We start from the raw sequence: 22,516 nt of genomic DNA, 5'->3' as shown, positions 1-22,516 counted from the left end.
TGTTCAGAGTACTAATACAAGTATCAAGCAAGAACCCATTGCATGGAAATCTCTTGTGAATAGCCACAAGTCTCCAATCACAGCATGCTTGAATCCTTTTACCATCTACAGCTGAGTTAATTAACTATTAGCGATCAACTCCTGCACACAGCATAACATGCCACTACAAGTTTGACAAACAATATCTTGGATGTTTGAAAAAAATAGGAACAAAAAATTAAAATTTTTATGTATAATTGGCTAGTAGAAATATCTATCACAATTCAAATATATTTAGTTGAAAACATAGAAACAAGTATAAAAACATAACAAACAAATTCAAGAAGATACAAAACTAATCATCCTTGTTACATGTCATCATTGCTAAACTGCTTCCAGACAGGTTTCTCCCATACACTAACCTTGTTCCTGTTCAAGCCTGCAGTTGTAAACAATCCCACAGAATCCAAAGCTGAAAGAACCCTTTCCTGCTTACAATATTAAATTCGATACCAAAGAAAAACTCAAAAAATGATCTAGATCAAAAAGAAAACAAATGAAACTATCAGCTCATGCATGATATTATAATATCAAATATAACGCATATCTCTCAAGACAAAATTATGGGACAATTCATCTTAAAAATAAGCCAATACAAATAGGTAAAATAATGTGAGCAGCTAGTGGGATTGGAAAGATGTGATAATATATAGTAGCTATTGAAAAAAAACAAGCTTAAATGCACCTCGCTTTCATCATCAAGAACCCTGACAATGAGATAAAGATCACAGGCTTTGGCAATCTCGAAGAGAAAATCCACAACCGAAGGCCTTACAATTGCATGTGCCTGTCAAAAGTGGAATTTGCATTAAATTTTAATCAATAAGATCTGCAGCTTCTGATCATCATAAGAAGTAGCACATAAATGTATGCATACCTGCAGGTCTATTGAACTTAGCTCCTCCAAAACCACACCAAGCATATTGCAAGTAACCTGCAAACAGAAATGGCAATAACATCATTAAGAGTAAAATGTTTGTTGCTCTTTTATCAACAGCAAAATAACTGTGACCTCTACTTTCTGATGTCATCAAAATCATATCAGAGGTCTTCATGTGCTAAAAATCAACTCATCAAGTTCAACTAAACTAAGGTGAAAAAGCAAGGAGTAAATAAACCACTGCAATAAATTACTATGTTATGACTAGGGCCTCAATATATACTAGGAACATACTGCTTACAACCCACCAAAGTATATCTATAAGTATATGTTTAGGCTGAAACATCGTGGCTTTGGCAGTTACACATAATTGTACATGTGCATCGTGCAAACATTGAAGTAAAAACATTTTGAAGCTTTTGCTAAATACTTGTGTATGTTTTGAATACGTCCTCAAATGAAAATGGAAGTGATTCATTTTGTCCCATTCATATGGAGGTTTTTAATGTCCATGGTTGGTATTAAAATCAAAATTCACCATTTATTGTGAGTCCAAAATCTAATTTAGTGGTTTAGGTGCAATGAGATGTAAAATTTATATCCTCCATCTCTGTAGTACTAAAATTAAAAAAGCAACCTAGCTATTTATTCCCACAAATATGCGAATATTGCAGCACTCGTGCAATGAGGTCTTATGAATGTCACTACATTACTAGGAAATCTAAGATAATCTTTGAGAGACAAATAGAACATGTTTTCAGTCCCTTTTGAACCCATACGGTAGTTACTGGGGCCTCTACATAGCATGCTTCATGCTTCACAAAGAGGTGGGACAGCTGAAAAGCATGTATCGATGCATGTGATGACATCTGCATTTTCCACCAGTCTACTTGCTCATTTTTATTTTGGAACCCTGTGATGTCATAAACAACAGCAAAGACTGATATGTAAATGATTAAAGAAAAGCAGCAGTGTACATGCACATAGAGAGAAATCAAAGAGAAAGAAAATAAAAGAAAGAAGAGATTGTCGCAACAACACAGTGTAAACTCTTCATTTTACATTTGTCATTTATAAATACTCAGAGGTACAAAAGAATAATAATATGGAATGCCATGCATGCTGGGAACTTGTTCTTCATGCATATAAGAAGGTGCAGGAGCCAGCTTGTTTCACCTCCATGCCGTTTACACCTTGCAAGCCTTGTAAATATTTTATATTTTAATAGTTGTAATTTTTGGCCCTCCTGGACTGGAGCATCACTTTTAGAGGAATCCATAAGGTTTCTTGGATGACACAACTTAACTTCTGGCTTGTTGGGTTTGACATTGTAAGTTACTTTGTAAAAGCATGATGAAGGAATTTACAAATACACATGGAAGAGAGTCTATCACAAAAATGGAATATAAGACGAATGATTCTTCAGATTTACAGAACCATTAACTTGAAAGTTTGAAACCCCTCCTTGGGTGTGGACAAGTGGATATTTTATCTTGAAGCTCTCCACTCTGTATACTGAGTGTTGAGGTTTAGGAAAAAACGGTACAGAGATGCTGCCATATTGCTGCTGGAACTCCTTCAAAATCTGGGTGTAGAACATATGAGGTGCTTGTAAAAGTCTCACTATGTTTTCAACCAAAGGATTTTCCAAGGATAAATTTCTAAGTTTCGTGTATATGCTACCTTTTGTTTAGTTTACACTTTATAATGTTAATCCTCCTTAAAATTTGTTGTCTCTTGTATTCTACATGTTAAGTTTCCACTGATTATGTAATTTATTATGGCTGAGGGGTTTTGCATTTGATATCTAGTTTTGAATATAGAATGCCTGAAATTCCTACAGCTGGTAGATCTTGGTTAAGTTCAATTGTGAAACAAAGGACACTCTTTTTGTAATAAATTTTAGTTTTGGTGGTAGGTGTATAAAAATATTTGCAAGTACAAATTAAATGGCAAGCACGGCTAAGAGGAAAGAAATAGATAAATCAATGGACAAAATTTTAAGATCTAGAAGCTCAAAATGGAAGATCTTCTAGTCGACAAAAATTTTTGAGTTGCAGTCAAAGCTACAAGTTTAGTTTATCTTTGTCTAGCAAATTCAATTCTAATAAATGATTCAAGCGATGAGACCACCTGAAAACTTTGGACGAATTTGGGGACCTTGTACCAAAGAAAGTCTTTGGTTAACAAACTTTTTCTCTAGAAGTTGTACTCTCTATGGAAGAAAGGTGGTGATTTTAAAGCTGAATATTTGAATGCCTTTAATATTGTTATCAATCAACTTGCTTCAATGGACATCAAAATGGATGAGGAAGACCAATGCATTACTCTGTTGTGTTTGTTGCCAAATCCATGGGATAGCCTAGTTATGGCAATCACTTCAACCACCACAAAGTCGAAACTTGATTTGGTGGTTGTTTCTCTAATGTCTCAGGAAATGAGGAGAAACTCTTAGACTCCATTAAGGATGCTTTGATCATCAAACGTGAAACCAAGGAAAAAGGTAGGGAAAATAAAGAAGATAAAAGATCCACGTCAAAAAGACAATCCATGGGATAACCTAGTTATGGCAATCACTTCAACCACTACAAAAGTCAAAACTTGATTTGTGGTTGTTTCTCTATTGTCTAAGGAAATGAGAAGAAAAATCTTAGAATCGATTAAGGATGCTTTTATTGTCAAACGTGAATCCAAGGAAAAAGGTAGGAAAAATAAAAAAGATAACAGATCCATGTCAAAAGGACAAGAAAAAGGTAGGAGAAATAAAGGAGATAAAAGATCCATGTCAAAAGGACAATCAAAGTCTCTTGGCAAATCCAAGGTTAAGTGTTAGAATTGTAGAAAAACTAGTCATATCGAAAAAAATTGCAAAGATAAGGAAAAAGGGATCTAAAGATGGCTTAGATTCAAAAACCTCTAATGAATAATCTAGAGATGCATTCCTAGCATCTTCAATAAATCATGCATATGATGACATATGGCTTATTGATTATGGAGCTTCTCTTCATATAACTCCCCAGAAAGAGCGATTTAGTGTATGTGAAACAAACCATGAAGGGTGAAGTCTTCTTGAGACAATATGTTTCACAAAATTATTGTTCATGGATAGGTCAAGCTTGTGTTTTTAGATGGAAGAGTAAAAACTCTATCTAGAGTGTTGCAAATCTCAGATTTGGCAACAAATCTGATTTCAGTGAGCAAAATGAATGATGTGAGTGCAGGTAGTCTTCAACAAGGTTGCAAATTGGTGAGAGGAAGTTTGGTTCTAGAAAAGGGGGTTTGACTGAGATCTCTACTCAAACTTGAAGCTAATTTCTCATGGGCATCTACAAGTGAAGAGGAGTACGTGGGTCCTGTTGACGAGTGTTTTGTGACCACACCAACAAAGAATAAAGTTTCCAACAGTCACTCTATCCTCTCTTGATCAAAATCATGTGTATGCTAAGATTGCAGGAAGATCATACAATGACTCCAAGGTTCCAACTGTGTACTACCGACTTTACGATGGATATAGACTCGTTTGGTTGATGTTGTCGGTAATCCAAGGGGACTTACGCACATTGTGGAAGACTAAAACAAATTTTAAACTTCAAGGAGAATTTTTGCAAATGATTTGTCAATGAATAGCTCTTTTTTGGGGACTTTTCAATAAGATAATGTAGAAAGTAAAATGGGAAAGGGTTTTAGAACGGCTAAACTAAATCTAAGAACTTAACAAACAACAAAGTCAGGCGAGATCGACCACACTTTACTTCGCCACTATCAAACAACTACATAAAGAGGGTGCAATCTTCAAAGGTTGTGCTTGTAAGATTTTAAACCATCAATGAAACCATCAAAGAACAATGTTCACGCAACAATCTAAGTTGAAAATGCACATATAATAGCTCAGTCCAACCTTGCACTATGGATAGAAATCATCTACCAGCAAAAGGTATGAGCAAGTGATCTCACCATAAGACAATGCAATCTACTTCATTCATCCAAGTACTCAAAGAAAATCTATTCTAAGTGAGGAAGATGAAACCATGCAAGTTTTGAAACAACACAAGTGAACACCAAAAGCCAATGTATCACTATTATTACTTTAGAAACTTATCGCAACAATCTCATACAATTCTCCCCCCGTTACAAATGAAGGGGTGAACCCATTTTATAGGCCTCCAAGAAGGAAATGGGTGGCCTAGATTACAATCCAATCAAAGGCTAAGATTAAACATGCAAAACCCTAATTAGGGTTTGACCAAAGATTCTCAAATATGATGCCAAGTAGTGGGGAGCCATTAATGAGGAATCTCGCCCACTATGTATCAATTGCCTTTTGCTCTTAAAATGGCGTCCATAATGCCATGAATGCCCATCACTTCTCAAATCACACTATGCACTAAATGAACCACTATCTTCTTGAATATGGTAGTCGCCATGCATTGAATAAGCCACCACTATGTCAAACGTCCACCAACAATAAATGTGCCATCATGCCCTCATGCAATCAATAGATTCTCGTCCAAAATGGGGCAACCATTATCCCGTTCATTTATGGTGAATGCGACAAACCTGGCTATGACAACTTCCAACTCCTTAACGGAGACACTTGGCATAGTTTCCAGTTTGAATTCCAGCAATGAAATTTCCTCTCCACACTTGGAGAAAAAATTCTCCCAACTTGACGCCACTTCTTGAGTCTTGCGCATTGTGCTAGAAAACAAGGAAACATTTTCCAAATGTTCCTTCGAGAAGGATTCCACAAAGAAGAATTTGTGCAACCTGTCCTTTAGATAGTCAACTTTCAGCTCTTCATCAATCAACCCTCTTGCAAACAATGCTTCAACTGCATTATGGATTTCATCCTAAACCTTCCTAACTAATTCTTTCAATGATGTTGACTCTTTGCAGAACCTCTCAAAAAATTCCTTCCCAATGTAGACTGCATAAAACCAGCGAGGGAAGTCATATATTTCATTTTCTTGGACGACCTTCCCATTAATCAAAGTCTACCTAGGAATTCTCGTTAGTGCTTTCAGGCGCGGAATTGTAAGTCCTAATAAATATGTGCATTTTCCCATGAATTGTCTGCAGCTTCAAGCCTGTTCAAGATAGCAAGAATTCTCCAATGGGAATGAACCAAGTCTTCAATAACTTTACCAGTTGAAGTGAAGACGTCCTCTACCCACTCCTTAGAGCACTCAGCTCTTCTCCTTATTTCTTCAATGCCATCAATAGATTCCTTGGGGAGAGAAGAGGGAGGGATGGATCTTCTTCTTTGAGTGGACTGTTCAAGCACCGCAGATATTCGCACAAGGCTTTGTACTCGTTCTTTAACCTCTTATTCTTTTCTTCCATTCTTTTCATATGCCCCTTCAGTGCTAAGGAAGATTCATCAAAGTCTTCCACCACCTGTGCCTTGGAAGCACGCCCTAAGTTAAACACTGTGATCTCATATTCATCGGGTGTGATTTCATTCCTATCCTTGTCAACTCTAGGCACAGCTAGGTGTAATGTCCTAGATCCTGACTCATCCCTTGTAATCTTGGAGAACTTCCTTGCTGCCTTCTTCTTTGCTGGCCTATCTATCCTGTTTAGAAGTTCTTCCAATTCCTGCACAGAATCTATCGTCTTCTTCAAGCTCCTTTGTTATTCTTTCCTTCAGCCAATCTGGAGCAGTTGTTGGCTGATCCTGATATTCCAATTGCACCTGTTCCTGTGAAACTTCCTCAAAAGTTCCTAATTCTCCAAGATTTGTTTCTATGAAACAATCTTGATCTTGCTGTTCTGGATTAGGCAGAAGTTCCTGTCCTTGAGTCCTATGTTGAACAAGTCTATGGGAAGCACTAATGCTAAGAATATCTTGTGAAATATCCCCTATAGTGGTTTGATAGAAAAAGCAAGGAATATTTGCTAATGTTGACTGTCCAAACTGTGTGTTATGCGGTTTCAAGAAATTTGCACGTTATGCTGTTTGCTGTCTCAGAAATTTCAGGCTAGTGTAGGAGTTGTCAACCACATATTTCCCATTAATGAATAGCTACAAATAGCTCCTAATGATAGAATGATTTCCAAGAGTGCATATACAATTAATTGATAGTGTTCTTTACCAAATTTGAAACACAAATCATGCACCTACAGCTAGCTGACATTTAATTGAACAGATGACATACAACCTCAGAAAATCATGTATCAAGATGCCACCTTAACCCTTCCTTTCTTTATTTCAAATTGATAATCAAATGGGACATTACAATGCAATGCTAATGATCAATTCTTATTCACTAAGTACTCAGAAGATTCTGAGGACTCATGGCAGCCCTTGGCATTACAACTATAGGAAAGATAAGTGCAAGAAATATTAGCTAATGAACCTGATTATGAATCGCCATCCTTAGTTGGTGAAGAAGCAAGCAATACCATGAATTTTGAAGCCTTCGATGAACCAAATTGACCTCTTCTCCAAATCGCCCCTGCTACTGGTATTAGAGTCTGATCATTATTGATTTCCAGTGCTAAACTTCTCTCCTTGTCTCCTAAAATGATCGGCTAATCTCCCCTAATGTAGCGCTTCCTTCTTTGGTGAAAACCAATGCCAAGATGGGGAGTTATGAACCAATTTGCAAGGAATGGAGGTCTGATACAAAATTGTCTTCAGACCTGATTGGCTGCTAATTACTTCTCCTTGTCCCTCCAAAATTGCTTCAAAAGAATCACTTTTCCTTCTTGATGCTAGCGCTGATCTCCAACCTTCAATATGAAGCTTCAATGATGGACTAAGAGCAAAATCGTGGGTTTTGGGCTACCTGCCACAAATCTGATTTTAGACTGATATGACACTTAATCCTTCCACAAAACACCTTCAAAAATGTCTCCAGTATCGCCTAACTCCTCCAAGCAAATTGCTGGCCTTAGTGGGAAGGTTTGATGTCTAAATGATGAAATCTGACTCAAATCGAGGGTTAGGAGGTAAAATACGAATTTGCCTTCAAACCTGCAACTTACAGACTCAAATCGAGGGTTAGGAGGTAAAATATGAATTTGCCTTCAGACCTGCAACTTACAACAGCAACTCACAAATCTTCTTCAAAATGTCCTCCAATAGAATCGTCTCACTATTCCAATCATAATCGATATTCTTATGGGCCCTCAATCTGAAAATCTGATAATAGCATGAACCCATCCGCCATGGAAATATAACAAACTTGATAAGCACACTTAGGAAGACTGATTTGTCTCCCTCTCTAATCTGCAACCCCTCGGAAGATCTTCCACTCCCTCAGTTATGCAATCTATGGGAGTTTTCGTTCCCAAAGACCAAAGTCTGCAAAAACCTCTCAGTTCTTCAAGATCCAATCAAAATCATAATCCAAAATCCATGCTCCCTTGAAGCTTCATCTTGATCTCCTTAAATACTTTTCAACCCCAACATCCAGAAGCTTCTACAAGTGACTTTATGAAATAATATTTAATTAGTCACTTTATTAAATTAATTAAATATCTTTTAATTTTTAATTTATTTGATAACTTTATAAATAATTAACTTAATATTATTAATTAAAATACTTAATTAGGCTATCCATAAAAATAAAAAATTATTTGGACAACTTAACTAATTAAATTAATTAATCAATTCTTCTCTAAAAATGGGGACATTACATCTTGTGCCTACGTTGTGTCAAGATCATCTTCCTGCAACTGGTTTCTTGTAACTTCTTGAGGGAACATTTTAACTTCATGTACGCTGGAAGAGCTGGTAGGTGATTGTGCTTCTTCTAGCCTACGGCTCTTACCGGTGAATTTTCTTTCTCTTCTTCGCTTGTGAATTCCCAAGAATGTTTTTCTCTTTCATATGCTCTGATCTTTCCTGTGGAATTTCCTCTTCCCTAGCCCGGGCTCCTGATGACCCCTCCATTGCCTCACTATGAGAGTCCAGGTCTCCCATCAACTGGTAAGTTAGGCGAGCATCCTTCACCTTTAACTTTGTGATGTGTCGCTCAACCCAGTGCCTAGTGAATTTCAGAACTGGCCTATTTAGAACACTAAAATCATCAATCTTTGGCTCTAACCAATCTGGAGCTTGAATAGGCCTATCCTTCAGATTTACATACTTTGGTTGAACCATATTTTTATCTTCTTCAACCTGATCCGGCACTTGTATAATTTCACAAAGTCTTATCAAATTGAGAAGCAATCTAGAAAACATCCTCAACCTGATTTCAAAGTCATTCCTGGCATTGGCCCAGTAATCTTCCAACTGGATTTTGTGCTTGTGTTTTACTCTAGCAGCCATCCTGATCTTGTTGTATGGATCAAAGAATGTCCTTGTAGTATGAAATGTCAAGTGATAGAATAACAATTCATCTACAGACTTTTCTGTCGCCGTCAATGTTGGACACATTTCTGCATAATCTCCTATGACAATTGGAAACTCAAGTGACAATTTCTTCTTCTTCTAGACTTTATCATAGGTGGTCAACTATCTGGTAACCTCCAACAACACCATCTTGTTCGTTGGATACCTCGCAAGCTTATACGGCTGGTCAAAGAATCCTTGGACCCGGATGTAGGTGAATTTCAGAAATTGGATATACCAGGCTCCGTCTATAGTTCTTCACTAACTTTCTAGCCTCCTACGACAACCTCATATGCAGTCCTCCTTGCAATGTTCCGGTGATGTGCATTGTGAATGTGTTGCTTGCTTCCTTGAAAGTAGTATAATATAAATGCAACTGTAAAAGCATTCATGAACTTTCAATTGTCCTGGTCTGCATCCCATGGGTCCTTTTCCTAGCAATCCATTGAATTTCCCCATTCTAGCCAGCAAGTAGATGACATATGAACTCATATAGAAAAATTGAGTTTGCCTTAAATTCTTCAGCTGCTGGTCCAAGTTGTGGCTGATTATCTTCACCCAATCTATCATTCTTTCACCTTCCATTACTTCACCAGAAGTTAAACATCCAAGGTTCAAACATGAAGGCCTGTGAACATCCCATTATTCTACTCATCATCAGCACAAGGTCAGCACACTCCTATTTAAAATATATGCCGGTGATTTGCTTAGGCAACTTGGAAATATGTGGCTTCAGCCTCTGCATCCATACGTTGATTATTCCAACACATCTATCGAAGCTAGCATCATATATCATCGTTGCTCTTTCCTTGCTCTTGTACATCATGGACTGGTATGCTGGAATTCCAAATGTTTCTCCAATTGCTTCAGCTGTGAGGTTGGCCAAGAGTTTGCCATCTAGTCCCAAAATTGCCCTTCTTTCAGCATTGTAATGTTTTGCAAACTCCATAATCAGCTCTGGTCACTGGATGGCTGGAGGGAAACCGACAGTAGCAACAATACCACTCTTGACAAACTTTGTGGCAATGGCTGACGGAGCACATCCAATTGTTCCATAAACTCTTTTCCTGAATTCTCCTAGCCTGAATGTTCCCAGGTTGGTGTCGCTAACTTTTTTCCACTTCAAAATGATCTTTTGATTACAGAAGAAATCCTCTATGCTCACTCTTGAATTGCGCCTGCCTAGAGGTGTTTGCAGCTTTGCTGGATTTTGCCATTCCTCCAAAGACGAGAACTTTTGGAAAATAATAAAACATTTGCTTCTGACTTTTCTCCACTTCTCTCTAGCTTCCTATTTCTCCAATAACAGTTGTGAGAAATGAATTCCAAATCACCGTTTAAATAGAAGTCTCCCACTAAGCTGCTAAGTTGGCAAGGGGATAAAATTGGCAATTGCATTTAAATGCGTCATATTTCCCTCGACAACTCGCCATGCAAGTGGACCCTAACATCATTTTGAGTTCAAAAAAATGGAAACTTCTATTAATTTTCGAGTTGTGTCATAAATATGGAATATTCCCTTTGCATGTTGCCAACTCATTTATTACGAAAAATCTTTCCATTTCAGGCGCATAAAGATATTTTTGAAAGATTTTCTTTCCTTGGAAGAATTTTATCAATTTTGTCTACTTCTGAAGGAATCCTATATGTCTAGAATTCTAGGAGAGAGAACATCTTTCTAGAGAGATTTTTGTCCTACAAGAAAAATTTTGTGTTCTTGTTCACATCTTGTCCTGAAGGTAGATTTTCCTAACCACTGGCTATTTTTTCCATGTCTGGGGAATTTTACCTTGTTTGGAGTTCTAGAGAGAGAAAATCCTCTCACTTAGCCAAATTTTTTCTCGCACCTTGAAATTCTTCACCTTGGGCGCAATTCCACCTTGAGGAAGGAATTTTTTGAATTTTGAACTTTCTTCTCCTGAGGGAGGAATTTATTCATGCCTTAGACAAATTTCACGTTCTCCATCTTCCTTGGGCATATTTCCATGAAGGGAAGGAATATTGACTTGGAGGAGAATTCCTCCTTGTTTAGCTTTTTGCACCCTATCACTTCTTGCAGCGCATTTTGACATTGGTGGAGGAACTTGAGCATGGGAGGAAAATTCTTGCTTGCATTGGTTTTGGCGCCATATCCTACCTTTAGTGCATTCAGAAGGGTGTGAAGGAATTTGGCTTGGAGGAAGAAAATCCTCCACCTCATTTTGGCGCTCTATCCCTTCCTTGAGCACATTTCCAGAGTAGTGGAGGAATTTCCACTAGGAGGAAAATTCCTCATCGTGCATTTAGTGCTCTAACTCATCCTTGGGCACAATTTAACTAGGATGGAGGAATTTTGGAAAAAAATGAGTTTTCTTCCTTGACCTCATTTTGGCACCCAAGTCTAGCTTGGAGCACATTTCTCATATGAAGGAGGGAATTTGGAATTTTGAACTTTTCCTCCATGATCTTGATTCTACGCCCTCCATATCTTTGAGTGCCACTTTGACCATGGTGAAGGAATTTTGCTAAGTTTGGAAATTCTTCTTTTCCTTATGTATTTTACGTTCATTATCTGCACTTGGATGCCAATTTTGGATTGAGGAGGATTTCTCATTGAAGGAACACTTTCCTGCCTTAGAATGGATTTCCATGCTTTTTGCCACTTTTGGAAAGGATTCCAGAGTTATCCATTTTTCCAATCAACTGCCTGCTTTTTCAACTTTCCGGATTTGGAACTTGGATTTTCAAGAGTGCTCTACCATCAGTGTCCTACCAATTGCCTGATATAGATGTAATGTCCCTACTAGTTAGAGATCATTGTCCTGCAAAACAGATTGTTAGAATACAACAAATATATATATATATAACTAATCTAACTTGCAATTCAACTTTAAAATACTTAATTAACACTAATCACAATTATTATCTAATAAAAAGGATACGAATGCCATACGGAGATATGTACTTAGACGGCTGTGAAGCTCGCCTTCTTGGAACCCATCTTGGTTCCAAGCCATCCAGGAGATCGAAGGTGAATTCGATTCATGTCTTGGATGTAACTTCTTACACCCAAGCCATCCAGGAAATCAATGGTTAATTTGATTCTTGTCTTGGATGTAACTACTTACACCCAAGCCATCCAAGAAATTGAAGGTTAATTCAATTCCTCTCTTGGGTGTAATTTCTTACACCCCAGCCATCCAAGGAAGACCATATGTCAATTCCTTGCCTTGGATGATGCATCTCATCATCCAAGTCTACCAGAGGGGACCAGCCAGATCCGTCTCTTCTTGGATGAACTTTGTCAACCAAGCCATACATATATGCATATAGATATTCAGTATATACTGCCTACCAGGGATTATCATAATCCCTCCATTAGGCTAAGGGAATTTCCTCCCTGTAGCTTCCATCATACAATCCAATTTATATTACATTTTACAATTTATTATTATTTTCCATTCCATAATCTATATTTATATGTTCCTAACTTAACATGTATTCCATAACATATATTCAAAAAACATCCATTATCATATATTCACATTTATTTATTAACGTATATTCCTAACTATTCATTAATATGTATTCATTAACCTATATTTTCACATATTCATTAACATATGTTTACACATATTCCTTAACATCTAAAAACCATTCATTAACATATATATTAAAATATTCATTAACATATATATTAAATATGCATTAATTACATTCATTAGCATATATATTAAAATATTCATTCATTAACATATATATTAAAATATTCATTACTTATATTCATTAACATATATATTAAATATGCATTAATTACATTCATTAACATATATATTAAAATATTCATTCATTACTTACCTGTTCGTAACCCACAGGAGTGGTTTCCAATTCCTATTTCTTCCCTTGTTGTTCGCAGTCTGCTCCTTTTCCAGACCTCCTTTCTAATCTCTTTGCCCGTGTGAGATCTCTGATATATTTGCTTTAAATGTATTCACACCACACATACCACATTCTTGACATTATTATTCATACCACATCTGCATACTCCACACACTAATATATATATATATATATATATATATATATATATATTACTTCTATACACCACACATATATCTCAAACTGCTTCACCCAGATATTTTTTGTCTGAATTATATTCTCTGAATTACCCTCCCTCTCTCTCACATCTGATCAATCTTCTTCTTATATCTCCTTATCTTGAAGAGACATTTTCCTTTACCAAATAGTCACAGCTTTTCAACCAATTCACAACACTTCTTCATATTAGTTAATAATTACTTATCTTAAGATATTGCATCCCTCATTATTTCAAATTCTTGTTAATAATAAAATCACACCCTTCTAGCAATAATTACGTCTTCCTTTAATGCTTTCACTTTTTAAACTGAAACATGATATACTTCAAATGCACCCTTTTGACTATCGCACATCTTTGTAACAAAACATTCATTTGGTTTAATCTATGCCTTGAGATGAGACAAGGATTAATTGCTATTTCTTATTAAAAATCGCTGCCATGTTATTTGTATTTGACTTTGATTAATTTGCACCTCCTCCAGATTAATCATTATCTTTCGAACGATTATTTATTTAGTTACGTAACAAGATATGAATCGGTGCTTGTTTTGATTTTTCTGTTTAAGACCGAACCTTAGACTTTGTCTTGATTTTATTATATTGTCCTTGTATTTATTGTTGCTCTATAAGAAATCATGGTTATCGCAATTTAGTAAAAATTGCTGCCTTGTCAGTCTCTTACGTAGGACTACTTATTGTCTTTTATTGAGGACTGGGCCCCATAAATTTGTATTTTAGGGGGAATAAGGAATTACGCCAAAAAGAATTAAAGAGTTATTCATTAACATTTGTAACGGAATAATTAATATCTGTCATTAATATTATTATTGGTTATTGAATTAATAATTAATATTATTATTTGATAACTATGAAATTAATATTAATATTTAATAAATATATAATTTATATTAAATCCTGTTTATTATTATTAATAATATTTTATTTAGTTCATTCTATTTATATATTTGGTTATATATATATTTAGATTTTAATTGTATTATTATTTATTATTAAATTCTATTTTAGAGAGGCATCATCATGTTTTGATTGTTTAGATGGGGACATCACAATAGACCTGCCAAAAATAAACTTACTAAAAATAGTAAGCACTTCCAAACATCAAATTAAGGCAAACCAGGACAGGGTGACACTAAAAATAGACACTGCTAAAAATAGTAGGTTTGTTTAAATGTAAAATTAGGCCAATCCGAGAAGCAGTGTAACTTACTAAAACTAGTAAGTCCTCATAATTCACTCGAATTTCATTGGTAGCTTCCTTGAAGGGTCCTGACTTCACTGCTTGTTCATATTTTCCAAAACCCTAAGCTACTGACCTTAAATCTGTCTGAAGAGCAAAAACCCTAAAATAGACAAAACAGGGTTTAGACTTAGCCAAATTTGCTCAAAACACTTGCATACTTGATCAGAATTTACCAAAACACTTGCACACCTAGGGAGATTGAACAGACTGCTGCTAAAAAACCCAAAAGACCACAACCAACAGACGAAGAGGACCAAAAATGCAGAGGGTCCCCATTTGGAATGGGGTGATGTGTGATTAGGTCACAACAAGTCCTCATGACAATGTTGAGATAGAAGGGTATGCTGATTTGGAGTTTGCTTAATCAGCATCTAATGAAGGTATGAATATATTTGATGACTCATTGATTGAGCATAGAGCTGTCCTAACTTCAACACAAGAATTTGGCAAAGGAAATGATAGAGAGGTAGCTGATTTTGAAATTATGCTAACAAAGACAATTCAGAAATATGGTTGTGTGAACAGTCAAATCCGTTGGCTGAGATTGATCAAAGGCCTAACGTATTGCAAGTGTAATGTCCCCTTCTTAAATGGTTGACCATTGAGACAGTTAGCCTATTCCTTGGGTTCTTGTAGGCTAATCTGGTTTGGTTAGGGGACTCCACAGATCTTGTAGACCGTGTTGTTTAGCCTCTTTGGCATTTTTGGTTGTTGTAGTGAGTTCACTACGTCAAGAGATTCCAATTGACACTTTCTGGAGCATTTTCGAGCACTTCGTCTATTTTTACTATTTAGTAAGAGTTGGCTTGTGCACCAACTTGGTTAGTTGGCAACGATTTCATCTTGGGATGGTCCGTGATGGATTTAATATTGACTTGGTGATATTTTTTCAATCAGAGGATATTATTTATTTAATAATGTTAAAGCTATGAAGTTAAATTAAAAATTAAATTTAATATTATAAAATATGTAAGAGTAACTTAAATGGACACCAAGGGGACATCAGGAGTATTAAAAGTGCATTAATGTTTTATTTTAAAAAAATGTCTAATGTGGGAGATATTTTAAGGATTTAAAATTTAATAGTGTTTTTATTTTCCCAAGAGGGCCATTGCAATTGCAGAAGGGAAATATAAGAGCTTTTGGGAGCTCATTTGCAATTTATGCTTGAGAATTTTATGAAGAAATATTGCAGGTTGAACAGTGTTTTTCCAAGGGCTTTGTGAGGATGAAAGGCTTCATAGAGAACATCCATTTTGAAAGTGAGAGATTTTTCCTAGTGGATTTGCAGCCAATTCAGAGACTATGTAGGAGCTTTATTACAAAGATTTTTAGCTTGTATCTCTGGGTTGTTTCGAGAAAAGGATTTAGGGTTGTTTCGAGAAAAGGATTTATAGATAGTTTCTTAAGCACAAAGAAGCAGATTTGAAGACATTTGTTGCAGCTATTCCTTCATTTTTGCTGGCCGTACCATTCCTTGGCTGATCATACAACTAGAGGAGGGACCTTGGAGGTCTAGTGTTAAGGAATTTAGATCAAAGATAGAGAAGATAATAGTCTGATAATATGTTGTAAGGATAGACTTTAATGAGATCACTGCAATGAATGTGTTTTCCTCCGATGTATATATATACCTATTTATTAACCTTCTATGATAACATCGACAGCTTGCTGGTTCGTGAAATTGCCACGGTTATTGGTTTCAATTCACAGCAAGTGTCGATGCCTTTGCATTAATAAAGGGATGAAGAGTCATGTCCACGTAGGGGCATAACTTCTACGTGGCATAAACGTGGCTTATGCCACGTAGAGTCATGAGCCTACGGGGACATGACCCTCCGTTCAATGTTCACCGCTTATGTTCATTAGTTAACACCACTTATGTTCACCGCTTATGTATGTATTGCTTGCTTCAATCCGAATGAAGCTATATCTTTAACACTCTCTCTTAGCAAAAGAGGATTGAATTTCATAATTAAGTTTTAAGGAACAACATTCTAGATATACACATTCATTTGACATGATCATTCACTCAGTAACACTTACTAGTGAAATACTTCATATCTCAAAGAGATATCTAAGATATGGATTATCTGATATCCAACACTCAGGGACAACAACTACTTGAAGTCTTATCAGATTACAACCTTGATTCTAGTGACAATTGTAACATTGTCATTATCACAGGTGAAATAATTTTAGTATCATGATATCCAGCACATTCCGGGACAGCAAATTAATGTAGTCAATCATGATATGATTGTTATCATAATTTCCAACATATTTCGGAACAACCATTTAATGATAACAATTCAATAACTCATCATAGCAAATTTAGTATCAAGATTTCCGGCACATTCCGAAATAGCAACTTAATGTAGTCAATCTTGATAACAGATCAGGCTATTGTGAAAGTCATCACCTTATCGTCACCTTTCATGACATAACACATACATGCAATATTGCTTCATGAATATATCAAATTACATATGATTAAGATTAATATCAGAAATTTCCATTATAATTTAGTCATACCAAGTTTACCTCTAAAGTACTCCACTTTCAACTTTGCAAGAGGTTTGGTGAATATGTTGGCACTTTGCTCTTCAGTGCTGATGTAGGTCAATAAGATAACATCTCTATCTACCATATCTCTTATGTAATGGTATGGGATTTCTATATGCTTGGATCGATTATGAAAAACTAGATTTACAGAAAGTTTAATGCAGCTTTGATTATCACAGTGGGGTTTAGGGGCTTCCCAAATAGTCCAACCAGCAATTTCCTTAAATATACTGCCTCACGTGCTCCCATGGAGGCAGCCATATATTCGGCTTCAGTGGAACTCTGAGCAACTGCTGATTGTTTTCTGCTAAACCAGGATATCATAGCTGATCCAAGACTAAAACAACACCCCGGTGTACTTTTACGATCAATGGAACTTCCTGCCCAGTCGGAATCAAAATACCCTTGGAGTTGTATCTCAACATTTTTATACTTCGGGCCAAGTCCAATAGTGCCACGCAAGTATCTCAAAATATGCTTAGCAGCCATTAGGTGAATCTTCTTAGGTTCGCACATGAAATGACTTAACACACTGGTAGTGTAACAAATATCAGGGCGAGTGTTTACCAAGTACATAAGAGATCCAATAATTTGTCTATAGTAGGTTCTGAATCTTTTGCTTCACTTTTGAGCTTATGAAGATTTGTTTCCATTGGAATGGATAGAGGTTTACAATCTATCATACAAAATCTGGTCAGGATATCAATGGTGTATTTTCCTTGATTTAGGAAAATATAATTCTCTTTTTTGCCATACTTCCAGGCCCAGAAAATAGTGCAGTAGACCTAGATCCTTCATATCGAATTCAGCCACAAGATCTTGTTTGCATTTTGCATTGAGGTGATCTTCTCCTATTATCAACAAGTCATCAACATAGAGAACAAGTATTAACATGTTACCATCCGATATTTTGATGTATATGTTAGAATCTGCTTCATTTTTGGAATATCCTAGTTTGGAGAGATAACTATCTATCCTTCCATACCATGCCCTAGGAGATTGCTTAAGGCCGTAGAGAGCTTTTTTTAATCTACACACATAGAGATTTCTATCATGTGTAGCAAAGCCTTCAAGTTGTTCTATATCTACTTCTTCCTCAATAACACCATTCAAAAATGCGGTCTTTAAGTCCATTTGGTGTATCTTCCACCCTTTGGAAGCTGCAATGGCAATGATGGTTCTTACAGGAGTATATCGGGCAACTGGAGCAAATGTCTCTTCGTAATCAATTCCAGCCTTTTGAGAGAACCCCCTGGCAACGAATCTAGCTTTGTGTTTTTCAATACTACCATCTGGTGCATATTTGATTTTGAATAACCACTTTGATGAGACAACTGATTTGTCTTTTGGTCTAGGTACAATGTCCCAGACATCATTTTTAAGATAGATTGGTACTCCTCAATCATTGCATCTTTCCAAGCTTGACATGTTAAGGCCTCTTCAACATTTGATGGTTCAGATTTTGTAAGTTCGGTCATGAGTGCAACATAGCATGATTGACTTCTTGTTTTCTTATTCTCTTTGAAGATTTCATAAGGTTCCACATTATTTTCTTCAATCATCTTTCTTGCCCATAGTGGTCTTTTCTTGTTGTTAGGATTTTCAGCATTCTCGAAATTAGGTGATTGAAGTTCATGATTTTCTATTCTATTCTCCCTCTGATTCTCAATTGTAAGATTTTCATCTGATTCTGTGGTTAGATCATCTTTTGCACTTAGAGAGAGTTTACAAGCAGCAGCATCTTCAAATTTGACATCTCTACTGATTTCAATAGATCTTCGTCCTGGAATATAGACTTTGTATCCTTTAGTGGTTTCACTGTAGCCAACAAATATGCCTGAATATACACATGGCAACCAAAGATTCTTAGATGGCTTAAATCTGGTTTATTTCCTGTAAAGGCTTCTTCAGGTGTTATATTCTCTAGGATTGAATGAGGGCATCTGTTTAGAATGTACACAGCTGTATTTGAGGCTTCAACCCAAAATGAGATATGTAGGTTTTGATCATGCATCATGGCTTTAGTGGCTTCGATGATGGTTCTATTTTTTCTTTTTGCGACTCCATTCTGTTGAGGATTATAAGGTACAGTACACTCCCTCTTAATCCCAACAAAAATGCAGAATTCTTTAAATTTTCAGAGATATATTCACCCCCATTATCTGATCTTAGAGTCTTTATTTTCTTCCTAGTTTGGTTTTCCACTAAGGCTTTAAATTCTTTGAATTTCAATCACACTTCATTTGATTCTTTGAGTTTTATGAATTAGATCCAAGTTTTCCTAGAGTAATCATCAACAAATGTCACATAATACAAGAATCCCCCTAGTGATGGTAATGGCATTGGACCACACAAATTGGTGTGGACAAGTTCTAGTACAACTTTTGATTTGTGTTCACTTGAGGGAAAGGACCCTTTTGAGTTCTTCCCTAGAGCACATCCTTTACAAGTTCCAACATGATCAGATTTTAGATTGGGTAATCCTGTGGTAATTTTTCCTATAGAAGGTAGGGCACTCAATCGAAGATGTCCTAATCTTCTATGCCAAATTTCATTAGAGTTTGATACTCCATGATTTAGTGCTTGTTTTTTAGTATTACATAATTTGTATAAACTACCATCTCTAGATCCTATAGGAATAGCATTCTTTATGTTAGAATTTTTAGGCCAGAGTAGAACTTTATCTTCATGGAAGGTGACACGATATCCTTGATCAGCTAGTCCTAAAATAGAGACTAAGTTCCTTTTGATACCCGGTACAAAAAGAACATCTTTCAATTGTAATGTAACTCTTGTTCTTAATTGAATTGAGCAAGTCCCAATTCCTTTCACTGGATAGGTAGAATTGTCTCCTATTGTAACTTCTTCAGTTGAGTGGCCTTCAAAGGTTTTGAATTGATCTCTAAATCCGGTTATGTGTCGTGATGCTCCACTGTCGATTATCCACATATGTTTGTTTGAGTTTAGTTAGCTTGATAAGGCTAAGAAAAATAGAGGATTCTCTACTTCCTTGACTTCAACTATGGTTGCTTGAGCTTTCTTTCTTTCTGGGCAGAACCTGTGAGTGTGTCCAAATTTATCACACTTGTAGCGTTGAATCTTGGAGAAGTCTCTTCTTTTGTGATTATTTCCTCTCTTCCGTTTGAACTTCCTTTTCTTCCCTTTGTTGCTTGTGTTAGCATGTAGTGCTTGAATCTCTCCCTCTTTGTTTGGACCCAATCCTCTTGTGATTAGTCGAGATTCTTCTTGAGTGCAATCATTCTTGATTTGATCGAATTTTGGTAGTGTCGAACGAGCACTAATGCCTTGAATAAAGGATTCCCAATTGGATGGTAATCTCGTAAGTGCTATTAGAGATAGCTCCATATCATCTACATTATTTCCAATAGTTGACAATTGGTCTTTCAACTCTGAAATCCTCATGAAATAAGATGTGATTGTTTCTCCTTTGTTCATGTAGATATGCATTAATTGCTGTTTTAAAGTGAGCAATCTGCTTGCATTATTTATTTCATATGAGTTTTGAATGGTCTTGAACATATCATAAGTTGTAGTTAGTTTTGAGATGGTTGGGAGAATGTGATCTTTAACAACATCAATCATAATTTTCTTAGACTTCTTGTTGTATCTTTTCCAAGTTGTTTTCTCTAGCTCGTCTTCGGGCATCTTAGTATCTTCTTCTATGTATGCATCTAGTTCGAGTTCTTGAAGAATTGCTGTTATTTGAACTCTCCATGAGACAAAGTTGGATGCGCCTTCGAGTCTATCCTCCACTCTAACATTGTTCACCATGATTGTTTTTCCTTTGATTCTGAATGCAAGTCTGAATTTTTAGAAAAAAGGTGTCACTATTTTTATTATTTCTCTACCAACTTGGCTCTGATACCATGTTAAGGAATTTAGATAAGAGATAGAGAAGACAATAGTCTGATAATATGTAGTAAGCATAGACTTTAATGAGATCACTGCAATGAATATGTTTTCCTCCGATATATATATATATATATATATATATATATATATAACTCTATTTATTTACCTTCTATGATAACATCGCCAGCTTGTTGGTTCGTGAAATTGCCACTGTTATTGGTTTCAGTTCACAGCAAGTGTCGATGCCTTTGCATAAATAAAGGGATGAAGAGTCATGTCCACGTAGGGGCATGACTTCTACGTGGCTTATGCCACGTAGAGTCATGACCCTCCATTCAATATTCACCACTTATGTTCATTAGTTAACACCACTTATGTTCACCGCTTATGGGGTCCTGACCCTCCGTTCAATGTTCACCGCTTATGTCCATTAGTTAACACCACTTATATTCACCGCTTATGTATATATTGCTTGCTTCAATCCAAATGAGGCTATACCTTTAACATCTAGGAGCCAAACTCCTAGGGTTTGGTCTGATTTTTGGCAAGGTTGGCAGTGTCTAGGGATAACAAAGGCAAGCAAAATATTCGTTGTGAGCAGAACTACAGTTTTGAAGAGATTTAGAGCCATTCTTAAAACCCTAGTTTGTGGGTTCAAAGTTTGTTTCAAACCTGTAATGCATTGCAGCTTTTGGTATGTTGGTAATTATCATTTTCAAAGTATTTAGCCTTCTGGGTATTGTTAGTTTCATTGTCTTTTTGCTGTTCAAGCTTTGTAATAAATATGAAAGAAATTTCCAGCTTATGGGTATTTCAAATATTGAGTATTTTGTTGTTTATTTAACCTCAACAATATTGCAAAAAATATCTACTGTTGCATCATTGTATTATCTTCCAAAAACCTCACATCCGGCATTTATAAAAAAACAAACAAAAATAAAACAAATAAGAAAAAGTAGGGTGCATATGACAATAATATTAGAGCTGAATTTTCATACCAGCCTTTGATTCCTATGAGTGAAAGAGAACAGATGTATTTCAATAGGGAACAAAAGAAAACTCAGTGGCAGACCACTCAAGTTCCAAAGGGAGATACTATTTCAATCATCCTTGGATTACACTAGGATTTTTCCACAAGTAGTGGTACAAGTAATATTGATCCCTTAGCAGGTGTTGAATATGGTGAAGTAAGCATGGGTAACAGAGAACACAGAGATCATACAGAACCAAGCACAAGGGATATTCTTAATGATTTGGCTAGAGGATGTTAAATTTAATGATCAGATTAATGGCAATTAGAAAAATCAACACAGTGAACAAAGAACACACCAAGATACCCTGGGAAAACCTTCCAACTTGAAGGCGAAAAACCCAGCAACAAAAGTCTCTGAATATATTTATCAAATACAGATATGTCTTTACAAATTGCTTCTCTCCTAGAAGCTATATGAATAGATCAATTCACCCTATACAGCTGAAT

At 36.1% G+C, this 22,516-nt stretch overlaps 1 protein-coding gene across 2 annotated transcripts in view; it reads right to left on the bottom strand.

Annotated features, from left to right (window-relative positions):
- Window positions 1–22,516, bottom strand: part of LOC131029308 (peroxisome biogenesis protein 22) — a 93,086-nt gene that overhangs the window by 13,298 nt on the left and 57,272 nt on the right. For both annotated transcript variants that reach the window (XM_057959745.2, XM_057959744.2), the window contains exons 4-6: window positions 917–973; window positions 725–826; window positions 402–467 (exon numbers count right to left, since the gene is read on the bottom strand). In XM_057959745.2, coding sequence (XP_057815728.1) covers window positions 402–467; window positions 725–826; window positions 917–973 — 225 coding nt within the window. The remainder of the gene's footprint in view (window positions 1–401; window positions 468–724; window positions 827–916; window positions 974–22,516) is intronic.

This window comes from Cryptomeria japonica, chromosome 10, assembly GCF_030272615.1.
Source record: "Cryptomeria japonica chromosome 10, Sugi_1.0, whole genome shotgun sequence".
Taxonomy (NCBI): Eukaryota; Viridiplantae; Streptophyta; class Pinopsida; order Cupressales; family Cupressaceae; genus Cryptomeria; species Cryptomeria japonica.
Note: the sequence above shows the minus strand (reverse complement) of the source record. Positions and strands in the feature narration are given on the sequence as shown.